Source organism: Lissotriton helveticus, chromosome 2_1 (assembly GCF_964261635.1).
Source record: "Lissotriton helveticus chromosome 2_1, aLisHel1.1, whole genome shotgun sequence".
Taxonomy (NCBI): Eukaryota; Metazoa; Chordata; class Amphibia; order Caudata; family Salamandridae; genus Lissotriton; species Lissotriton helveticus.
This window is the reverse complement of record NC_136059.1, coordinates 1,938,612,989-1,938,625,081: the sequence shown is the minus strand read 5'-3', so window position 1 is coordinate 1,938,625,081 and position 12,093 is coordinate 1,938,612,989. Positions and strand designations below refer to the sequence as shown.

Genomic DNA, 12,093 nt, shown 5'->3' with positions numbered 1-12,093 from the left:
TCCAGGGGCGGCCTTAGGCATGTGCAAGCTGTGCACCTGCACAGGGTCACCAAACCCAAGGGGCCACCACGCCAATATATATCCTTAATATAATAATCCTCTGAGGATGGATACATATTTGCGTGGCGGCCCCTGGCAGGGATTTGGCAGCCTCCGGATCTGTCCCACTTCCAAACACCCTGACCCCCCATCTTCACTGGCCTCCACGCTCTGCCCCGCCCCCCTCTTCCAGGGCCCCCTACCTACGCTCCATGCCCAGGGCCCCCATGAGCCTAGAGCCGCCCCTGTCACCTCCATTACCAGACCTTTCACTGCACGGGTAGGTGCATTTCATGCAGTGTGAAAAGAAAGCGGCTGTAAAGCCGCATTGGTTTCAATTCTATTTCTGATGCGCCTCCAGGGCAGGGGCTGGAACTGGACCTACTTCCAGCGACCCACTCACTGATCTTATAAAAGAGGAGTGGGGAAAACGTAGCTGTAGATGTGACTGGAGTCCATAGTCCACCTGAGAACCCCTGGCACCAAAATGAAGGCGATATTGACAAGATTCTGTCAATGATAAGCCTTAGGAGTTTATTGATCGGGCTTTAAGAAATTGACAGCTAATGAACTGGTTTTCATCACTGTATGCTAAAGCTTGCCCTTTCAATGTGACTTCACAGGGTGTCTTTAGTCCTTTTGAAAGTTCTCCATTGTCTGAAGAGGGACCCACCCATTAAACTTTTAGTTGTTTTTTAATGATGTTGCTATGGCTCCTTCTGTGACGTCATTTACTATGCTAATTATCACCTCTCCTGAGTATTCTATAGGAGTTCTTTCCTGAGGGTAACAAACATACAGTACACTACAGACTTTTTTAATACAATATTTTATTGAGCTTTGCACAGTTGATACACTCCTGAGGGTCGCATGTAACAACGGAAAAGCGACTTATAGAGCCCACAGTAGTTACCAGTAAACCTAGCGACTAGTTATGTGCGAACTTTGTTCTGAAATATTCCACACAGTGTAAGGGAACTCAAACTTTGAACACCCATCACACAAGGTGGAAGGGACTTGGAGAAAGGATCAACACATGCTATTAAATCGATTTATGTCCCTTATGCCAACGATAAAATCACAGTGACCAAAAATAACGTACTACTTGTCCGAATAAGGTGGTATGATAGTGTGCGTGTGTTAGTCAGTTTTCCACATTAATTTGCTTATGGCGTGGTCCAGTACACAATGGTTATCAGACCAAAATTTACTCGCGCCTGTTCTCGGTCGAGCATTCAAACCTTCCTGTTGAAATTAATTTCGGGACCAGCATTTTTCAAAGTGAAGCCCCAATAAAGGCCACTTTCTGGCTGAAACTAAAGGAGGATTTCCTGGTTCAGGGTAATGTGTGACTGTCGAAAACAATAACTTCTCGAAACGCGTGACAAAACTCATTCATTCAGATGGCATGTCACGAATCCAAGCTACTATACTCACTTCTCCACGAGAGGGCGCTCGCTCCATTTTCTTACATGTTCAGTTTGTTGAAAGTGTATTATTTCATCTATTGACCAGCAGTGAAGATCTGTATTTTAGCTTTGGGGACCACAGATTCCCTTCTTTAAATCACGTGAACACTCCGAGTGGACGGTACGTGGCCTACTTTCAATCGTGGTCTTCTTACTAGGTTACTACATTTTCTCACTCAAGGCTTTAGATCTTCGATTTATCACATTAAAAGTTGCTTGCATATCTCCAAATGTGGGTGGGTATAAGTATTTTCTATACAAGATATGTTCGGAACAAAAAATAGAAGAGTTTTTGGCAGCAGTCATTCAGGCTGAATAGAAGGAAGTGCATTGATGCAAAGAAAGAAGAGAAGAAAGCACACTGTAACAGAGCAAGGTTTGAACATCTCTCAATGAAATAAAACGTACTTGTAGGATGAGAGGATTCCATAGTGCATATAAAAAAATGTTGTTTTTTTTTGGGTCTCGCCACTACAAAGAGCCTGTGATGTCTATTGCAAGACATACTGTGGGCTTACCATGAACATACAGGGACTTGCAAGTCTATCACAGGGTGTGATAATAGTTGCAGTGGTGCAAGCGGATAGCTACCATCTTTAGGTCGGTGTGTATCGTGCACCTGAAGCCACCAATAATGGGGCTCAGTGGGTCTTCCCAGGACTAAGAGATACCCGAACCCTGGAGGCACAGTTAAGCCACCAGGGAGTACTACCTGGAGTCAACCCAGGAGAAAGACAAATCCAAACCCTGGAGACATCAGACAGGACTATATGGAGTCCACCTAGTACAGAGATTCCTGAGGCATGGGTAAGTAACCAGAGGATTCTATATAGTGTCCGTCCATGCGCAATATGATCGCAAGCCGAGGTAGGCGGTTAAGCAATGAGAATATTCTATATAAAGTCCTCCAGGTGCAGGAAAGGAAATAACATTATACAATCAGCCACCGTATAACGTTCAGAGACGTCCATTCAAATGTGGAAGGGTGTAAAACTTTGGAATGGGCCTTTCAGATACACCAAGATACATGGGCTGTGAGCTCTATACAGGAGAGATGCTAGTCATCCGCAGTGTGGATGGCGTTAGAGCGATCAAAGACAGAGGAGGGTGCAATCAAGATTCGGTGCAAGGAATGAATAGGAAGGGAGATGGGGGGCACAGAAGGATGCAGGGTGTTCCACTGCTGAATGTCTCAATCAGGGAAACCCCAAGGGAATGTCACCCTTAAACTTTACGCTTTTACCTGGACACAAACGCTCGACACACTGGAAGGAGATGTTGAATGTGATCAACTCGACGAGGCACACACCACTGAGGGAGAAATGATATGCCTGGAGGAGAAGGAGTAGCAAGAGGAAAGGGCTGAGTGATGCAGTGGGGACAAAAGTTAGTCAATTGGTTGGTACGACCAGTAAATCAGCTCCACCTGTAGAAGCAAGGCACTAACAGGCACAGTGACAGTCCCTACAGTCTACATTCCTTTCTGCACAGAGGCACTCTTTTTTCACGCTCAAAACCATCAGAAGCAGTCTACTCCTTTTGTGCAGTGGCAAGTAGACTCAGTCCCCTCTCGCCCTTCTAATATGCTACCATTTTTGAGAAAGTCTAGATAAAATGCATGTGGATATAAAGTTTAATCAGGAATGGTTGCCCGCCTTATTTTTATTATTTTTCAAGTGTGCAGAGATTTATCCATTCACTCGTAGGTTCCAAAGTGCCAGTCAAAAGGGACGTAGCTACCATTGGTGCAGCAGGTGCAGTGGCACCAGGGCCCTGCAAAGCCAATTGCACCACGATAATAGCTGTATTTCCTACCCCTACAAAAGTCAAAGGGGCCACTTTCATTGCTAGCACCAGTCCATGGCTTTCTGGCTCCACTACTCCCTGTCAGCAACGTTCACAGTGTGTGCCTCCAGAATCTTCAGTAAACTCAACGCTGTATATGTAATTCGAACAATAATAGACAGGCAATGACACCAGCAGCCCCTTCAGCTGCAGAAAACTAATGAAATGTGCACCGATCTCAGCAGTAAGGTCTTTTCAAAAAGAAAAGGTGATATTATTAGACATTTGTCACCACTGTCACATTTTTATCCCTGCCTAATAAGACTTTTAATCAGAGTACAAACCCAGTGATATGGTCATTAGTTTGCCCTGGCTGTGCCCCCTGTGCAGTAGTATCTCGCCAAGGCTCTGACGCAAACATTGGCGTGCACGCCCCTGACGGACACTACAGCTGATCTGCTACAATGCATCTTACTGCCTGGATCCAGCTGTGTCGCCTGCAGGTTGGGCATTTGTCTGTGTAGGCAAAGGAAAAAAAAGCAAGACCAATTCTACCAGTTCAGTAAAAATAGGATCTGGGACCAGTGCGCCCAATTAGAAACCTCTACCCTGCTTCAAGGTATAGATAGCATGGACTAGAACGTTCACCAGTTCAGTAAATGTCCCAAAACACACGTGCAGAAAAGCAAATCTAATTTGTCAATGGCAAATGCAAACTTGTACCATACACGTGATCTATCCAACCGAGGTTCAAAAGACCAGATACATTCTGGCTATCAATGTAAAATGAAGTTGCCTATATTTAATGTAAATGAGACTCGTTTAAATGGTTGTCTTGAAAATTTGGCATGGAGCCTGCCCTCCAGGACCACGGCTAGACATTCCTGCACTGCATAAACTGACAAAATAGGTAGGTCAACAGAGAACAAAATACTGGCAAAACCCCAAAGGAATCCGTTGCCTGCTTCTTGTTCGCCTGCACTGTGTACACAATACCAAGGCGGTCTCGGCTAAGACCAGTCTGTTCCTGGTTGGGTATAGTGAGACGTGCTGAAGCCCTCAGGATCCTAAAGATGATCCCAACCCGCTCTTTGTGTGCGCAGTGGCAACATTTTTGGGCAGGGTTTGGCTACTGAGAAGCAAATTTATAGTGTCATCCTCCCAACATCCAGCACACATGCAACCACTTTCCGACCTATTGTAGGATCCTTCTCGGTCTTCGTACTGTAAACTTTCACTCTACACAGGGTGGGGCGATCATTCTCGAAACTCACAGCGGACTTTATTGTGTCTTTTGTAGGGTTGGGAATTTGGATGTCCCGGTCTGTTTTTTCTCTTGTCCCCTAGTAGATTGTTGATCCCAGGGTGCAAGTGTGACGGCATAGGAAATTTTGATTATTGTGAATCCTGCACTATGTTGTTGCTGTCATAATTCTGCTGGAACTACTGCCTAAGTGTCGGACATTAGCGGATCCAGTACATCACATTATGCACTTTTATCTTTTATTTTGCACCTTACTTCCTTGTATGAATTACTCTGTATTAGAACATTGGAATGTTGGGAGCTCCATTAAAAACAATGGAGTGCTCAAGGCTTCTAATGGCTGGTAGAAGCCCGGAGCTCCAACATTCCAATGTTTGTTCAGAGCTGTTGTTGAACCAAAGGTCTCACGGAGCAAGAGGAGATTTCAATCCCTTCGGGCTACGTTTTACAAATTAGAACAGTTTGCCCTCTGGGGTGGAATGTTCCAATAGCCTTAGAGCCTTCACTTGCAGGCTCTACCGGCCATTAAAGGGCCGCTTCCCTTGTTAAAGGCTCAAGTTGAAGCATGCCTTTAATGGCTGGCAGTGCCCGCTACGGCGGGGCTCTAAGGCTATATGAGAAATACTTTGCCTCACTAGTCGAACTGTGACTTTACAACTCGCACTGTGCACTCTGCTCCTTTCTATGTACTTTTTTTGCAATAGAAATGCTTTGCAACTAAACAAGGCCACTAGAACCAAGCCAGACCTCACATCTCGATTTTAAAACAATGTTGTTTTTTTAGATCTAAACTAGTTTTACAGACTTACACTGCTTTATCGTTTTTATTTGTAATCCCATTTTAATGGACTTAACTGTCTTGTGAAGCTTTGATGGTTCAAACTGCCAAAATAACGTTTTGAATTGATACTATAAATAGATAACACATTTTAAATCTAATGGTGTTGCTGAGTTATAACAATGGTAAAATAATTCTACAACCGTGATTAGCCAGGATCTAAACAATCACAGGCAATTTAGTAACTGAGTAAAACAACTAAACTTTTAGGGGTTTTAGAACATGGCAATGCTGAGAGCTCCATTGAAGACAATGGAGTGGCAGAGGGCCAATAATGGCTGGTGTAGGCCTTCTACTCCAACATTCCAATGTATTGTTTTTCCCTGTTTAATTGACAACATTCTACTTTAACCGCTTGTGTGCGGCAGGAATTCCAGCCCTGTGCTGGACATTCCATTCGCGGGCGTGGTCGTGATGTAACCATTCCGTCATCAGCACAGCCCAACCGTGACTCATGACGGAATGGTTCTGTCACGAGCATGGAAAGGGTCAAGTGGGTGTAATGTTCTGAGAGCATCACAGCCATTCTGCCTCTGACTATACTGGTCGTTAAAGACGCTCTCCTTAGGTATAAGCTCAACTGTTGCCTGGGCCTGTAACTCAAGCGGATGTCCGATCTAGCCCTCATCGGTGGCCAATAACGTAATAATTCAGAATTTTAAAAACTCCATAGTTTGCAGTTCTGATAAGGTGTACAACAAAAATAACCATTCCAGGATAGGGCCCTTGCTGTTTCTTAATGGTTTCCCACCATAGTGATAACTAAGATGGAGGAAAGCATCCCAGTGTTACAAATCGTCTATCTGGCACAAGCTAGCGCATTAACAAATCAATAAAATAAAATAAATAAGTGATGATGCACCGAAACAAGCCTTTGTCTAAATCGAAAGCACTGCTCCAAGAAGAGTGCTTTCCAACTGCTCATCCCTTTGACTTACTAAGCCCAGAGACAAACTCCCGGAAGTTGATCAGGGAATCTCCGTTCTCGTCCAGAAGCCTGAATATCCGGGCTGCCAGCACATCTGAGTGGGTGCCGCATGCCCACGGGAAGAGGAGCGCGAACATCCCTTTGAACTGCTCGAAGTCGATGCGGTACTGCTCCAGGTAGGGGAGGCTGGGGTCGTTGCGGTCCGTGGCGTTGACATTACCGCCCCAGTAGCAGCTGGTCAGATGCTCTGCCTGGAGAAAGGGAACAAAGGGAAGCATTAGAGGCCTTACTTGAAGGCTGAGGCTTGTGGAACTATAGAAGAAAACTCAAGCAAGGCAGTGTGTGCATGATGTGCAGGGCCAACAACTGTGGTTTGTTGCTTTAGGCAGGGTTATTATGACGTCAGCAGTTTTCCTACTTCCTTTTCAGCAAGGGACCATCATCTGATACTCGCACAAGAATGCAATAGTGCAGATACCCTCACTGTGTCCATCTGAAGGAATGGACCCAATCTGTACATTAGTCCAAGCATTCACTATCTTATGATCCCCTGTCAACAAAGGACTTCATATATACCTTGAGGAAAAGGCTGGTGACAAGCTCCAAGACCCCAAGCAAGAGAGAAAGTAAAAGAGAGGACATAATTGCACGATGCACAACAGACTAGATCAGCAACTATTGATTTATGTGACATCATCAGGGCCTAAGCAGAAGCCAAATCAAACCATTTAAAGGCGAGGACAAGTATAGCAGGTCTGCCTTCTGCTACACAGCATGGCTGTCAGGTGATTCCCTATCTGGGATGAACCCAACACCCCCCGCCTGGGGCAATACTGCAAACATTTATGCACTGGGTGATCAGGCAACAACTGTAACATCCATGTCTCGGCGGAACAACTGTTGACCACAAAATGGTGCACTATCCCAGGGTGTGTAGGTAGCAGGATACCTGCTGTGTGGCTGGGTGCTCAGTCATTCCAGTTTCTTCATCTGTAGGTAAGGATTGCACAGGCATCTAGAAGCTACTATGGATGCTTCTGTACGTTACAAAGCTACTGATGTTAAATGGGCCGGACTATCCGGTACGGAGTACCAGCACTTTTTTATTTTGAGAGGAAGAGTACCGACACTTCTCAAGAGAAATGCTATACTTTTAATTGAAGAGTACTGGCACTTCTTAGAAACAAGCAGGTACTCTGCTACAGAGTACCTGCACTTCTATTTTTCCATTTCAGGCACTTCCCCAAATGACTTCCATGACTAGTAAAAAGCAGTCCTGGTTCTACCACAATTGAGCGATGCAGCTCAAACTGATAACAAAAACAAACAAAACATGACAAAAAAGTGAGGGCTGGAACGATTTGAGGTCATCCTTCTCAGCAGGGAAGTTTTCCGAGAGGAATTCCATTCCACTGTCACTGTTGACAAATGTGAAAGTTGGACATATGAACAAAAGATGTCACCTTATGTAGGTGCAAGCCCCAGGAGATGAACTCTTCTGTTGCTGCGACATTCACAACGGGTCCATCGCAATGAAATATTTATATCTGAAGTTAATTTAGTTTGACCTCAAAGGAAAAAGATGGACATCTGGGCTCGCGTCATATGACAACCTGGCTGTAAATAAGGACACACAGCCTGGAATAGGACCTGTTGAAATGGCGGCTCTATTTTTCATTACTGTTTTGCCATGCAAGCTGGACTATATGAAAGTAAACTGTACAAGCCACCTCTGTGACTGTCAGAGTAATTATCAGACCAGCCTTAAACTGGCCAGTTGTGTTATTGGTCTGAGGGCAGGGGAAATATATTTTGTGTGGTAAGAATATACATTTTGAGTACAGATCACAGACATATTAATTTCAAATTAGTTTGGAGGGCAAACTTTCAATGGGAAATGTTCAGTTCCTGTGACAATTACATTAACATTTTATTATTGCAGCATTCTATGCGAGGAGCATTTGTTTAGCACATTCTGCTCTTAGTATTGCTTTGAAGAGCCATAGGAGACCCGGTTAGTGCCTTTCAGTGTAGATTTTTCTTACTGTACTCAAGTTAGTCAGGTATCTTTGTTCCAGATCTGTGGAAATTCTGCCAGGTTTTTGTAAGTGGTTCCTTTTGGTTTAGGATTTGGTTCTATAATTCTGATATGAGTAAGTGAGCCTTCCATGTTGCGGTTTCTATCGCTTTCTAAGGGTGGAAGTCATGTTTCTATGTCCGCTAGTATTTGCTTTTCGACTGATTAGTACCATCAGTGACTGAAAACACCCATTCTAGAACACAGACATGATACAACGAAGTAAGGATGAGAGATAGACCTGTCAGTTCATGTGTAGGAGGTTGTCTTATTGGTGACATGGTACTTACCTTGAAGAGCACGTAGAGTTCTTCCAGCTCATCTATGGTGAATGCCGTCTCGGTCACAATAGTTCTCACCTTTTTGAAACAAAAGACACAGGGGCTTTAAGATTTACCTAGGTGCCACATTCACTTTCCCAGCCTGGGCACTACCCCCAGATAAGCACCACCTACCACATTCCGCTTTGTGGCATCCTCCAGCGTCTGGATCACCTTCAGCCTTTGCTTGAATCTCATTTGTTCGATCAGATCAGCTCGGATAGCTCCAAATTTCTAAAAGAGGAATACAAATATATATTACTTTCCTCATTACCACTTTTAAAAGCAGCAATATTTTGATGACTTGTGGAAATAAAGAACAAATATTGTAGTGGTATTCTTAGAATGCGGGTTAAAACATATTGCACAGAGCATTGTAAATAACATTAATCCAGCCAATTTTTTCTATTCATTATGACTGACAAGAAAAACTTTACTGAATCTAAAGCACACATCAGGAGAAAGTACAGTTACTTGTATATTCGGCACAAAGCATATGAATCAAAAATAAGGTGTGCAAAATAGTAAGGGATACTGCAAGACACTGATAAAGGCAAACTAGCTCCAACTGGAAGGTATCTGTGCGAGGTTTGCTGAATAAGGCAGACAATGTTAATAAATTTTTTAGGCCAACTTCCTTACCTACCTAAAACAAACAAACCACCTCTGTTGATTATACAAAAACTGTTTGGCCTTTCATATAAAATATGTGAATATTTTGTGTCGTTAGCAATATTAAACATATAATGTTCTCATAGTTTAATAAAATTGACAAGTTAAAAACCTTTGACAGTTTAAGTTAAAATCTACACTTTAGGTAACTTTTGTAGCTACACAGGTCTTTGGAAAATAAAAAGTGGAGGAATATTGTATTGCATTGTAATAGCATTTGTACAGCGCTTTCTTCCCTAAAGACCTCAACTTGGTCTGTGGAGTGGTAGAATGCTACTCCGCCATACAACATTAGAAAGAAACTTTGAAATGCAAATGCATTGACAATTTTTCATTCAGTTTATCATCTAGTTGTCATATAGTTCATGATTCATCTGTAATGCAATTTGTAACATAAAGTTTTCATAAAAGTGCCATCCAACCTTCCATTAAATCTCTTATGCACTAAAATTTGATAGCTTATGTATTTGGTCAGGCAAGATTTCATTCATGTGGCTGTAAATGCTGTTGTGTTGTGGTGTGGTTCTGCAGAGGTCAAGTGGGCAGTCTGGCCTGTGGTCAGGCTAGCACAATCTAATGTGCCACAAGCATGCATGTAAGGGCCATCAGGCATGTATGCACAGCACTTGCAATGAAAATGTAGGTTATCTAGATGGTGTGGTAGAATGCTATCACATTGTATTATGAAAAGACTTTATCAGGGTTGGATCACCATCTCAGTGTTATAATTTCCTACATGTTCCATGTTCTCATTCTTGAAACCAATGTTACTGTCCAAATGATCTAATTGAAGCCGACCATATTGATTTAGAATACATTTGAGCCTCATCTGGAGTGGCTGCGTGAGTGACCTTTTGTAGATGACTATATCGAGCATTCCTTCACAACCTCTCGCATTGCCTGCAGGTGTGATGAAAAAGATAGGGCATATATTTAGCATTTTGTAGCCAGCAAAGATACAAGGCTGGTGCATTTTGGATCCTTATCATGAGTGATGTCTGAGCCTTATCAGGGCCATTTCTTGAGACTTCATCTAGGGATGACTCAGGTCTTTAACAGCCTCTTGAATTCTTGGTGGTTTTAAGGGCTCCTATCCTTGCTGAAAGGGAGTTCCAGAATGGAACAACTGCAAAGGAGAAAGAGATACCACTTATTTGATTAATGTTGTGAGGTGAGATGATTAGTTATACCGGTCTGGACCGCAGAGCCCTTTTCTGTGCTTTATTTGCAAGAAGCTGGACTCTTCCAATTGACGGCCTTTGAGTGTAATGAAGAAGTAAAGAAACTAAAGAGCTTTTAAGGCCAGAGACATAGGGTCCCTGATGTTAAAGTGTAGGAATTGTCTCACTGTTGCGTTCTGCATTATTTGTGGCTTTGACATAGCTGAAAGTAAAACCCTATAGTACAGTCCATTTGCAAAACCTAGATGTGCTATGACAAGTGTGGTAGATGCCTGGGTCTTCGGCATGACTCTCAGATGTAGGAAGATATGTTTTACTGTCTGAATGGCATAAAAGGCATAAGCACAATTTTTTTTTTTTTTTTTTACAAGAAAACCTGTCCACTGATGACACCAAATATTGTACTTAAAGCATCATCCTCAAAAACCAAATTGTGCGTGCCTTGCTCGAAGGCTTACCTCATAGGATGTTCGGATGAGTTTGAAGATGTCTACCTCCTGACTGGGCTTCACGTCATCACTCAAGAGTGAATGGAGGTGAGGAATGGGAGGCAGAGTGCTGTCTTTGTTTGTGACACTATCCAAGTACCTGAGAACCATAAAACAGCACAACAAACCAGTGAGTAAGTAAACAAACTCTTGGTCATCAGTGAATAAGAAACTAATACAGACCATGAATGCTAATGACCTTGTTTGGCTAACATCTAAACACACCTGAAGCAAAAAATAAAACTTTAGTTACCTTCAACACCAAAGTGGTTCCATTTCTTGCACAGAAATAGTTTGGTTAAACCAGTTCTGGCCCACTCCACATAGGGCACCAGCAGATGTGCAAGGCTACAGAAAGCAGGATTCTACCACACAAACTATCAAAGTACACTGCCCTTCACCTCCACTGATTCCCCAATCATCCACCAGATTACTGCACTGGCAGAGCCAGTACCAGTCAGTCTCTTATAGGGTTCTTGCTATCCCAAACTGATGAGAACACTCTGTATATTCCTGTCACCACTCTCTTAGCCAGACCAACAGCCACCACTTGCTTTGATACAACTATTATTGCTGGGTATGGATGCATTTATGTACAGACAGTGGTTCAGAACAAGGAAATAAAGTGAGGGATTTGAAGCTAAACCCATATGTCCATTATTACCTTCCAAGGACGGTCATGGCTTCTCCATCATCCTTGCACTCCAGAAGCTTGTCCACATTGGCCTCCAGCACAGCCAGCGCAAGCTGGAAGATCACCTTGATCCCTTCGTAGAAGAAGCAGTCGACCACCACCACAGCACTTTCAAAGGGCATGACACTGAGGAACAGTGTGAGGAACCAAGACAAGGAGATGGTGGCGATAACCCCTAGGTCCTGCATGCAGTCGTAGAGCTGGGGGACATAGTCTCCAGCCAGCTCCTCAAACACCCCTTGATCTACCAGGGCTCCTGTGAGTGGAAAGAGAAAAAGACGCCAGATGGTAGTTATCTATTGTTCACAATGACGAACAAATTAGGGAATGGAGTGGCC

At 43.4% G+C, this 12,093-nt stretch overlaps 1 protein-coding gene across 1 annotated transcript in view; it reads right to left on the bottom strand.

Annotated features, from left to right (window-relative positions):
* Positions 1–12,093, bottom strand: part of TBC1D9 (TBC1 domain family member 9) — a 295,607-nt gene that overhangs the window by 57,071 nt on the left and 226,443 nt on the right. The window contains exons 12-16 of the mRNA XM_078676864.1: positions 11,726–12,011; positions 11,032–11,161; positions 8,856–8,954; positions 8,691–8,759; positions 6,334–6,574 (exon numbers count right to left, since the gene is read on the bottom strand). Coding sequence (XP_078532990.1) covers positions 6,334–6,574; positions 8,691–8,759; positions 8,856–8,954; positions 11,032–11,161; positions 11,726–12,011 — 825 coding nt within the window. The remainder of the gene's footprint in view (positions 1–6,333; positions 6,575–8,690; positions 8,760–8,855; positions 8,955–11,031; positions 11,162–11,725; positions 12,012–12,093) is intronic.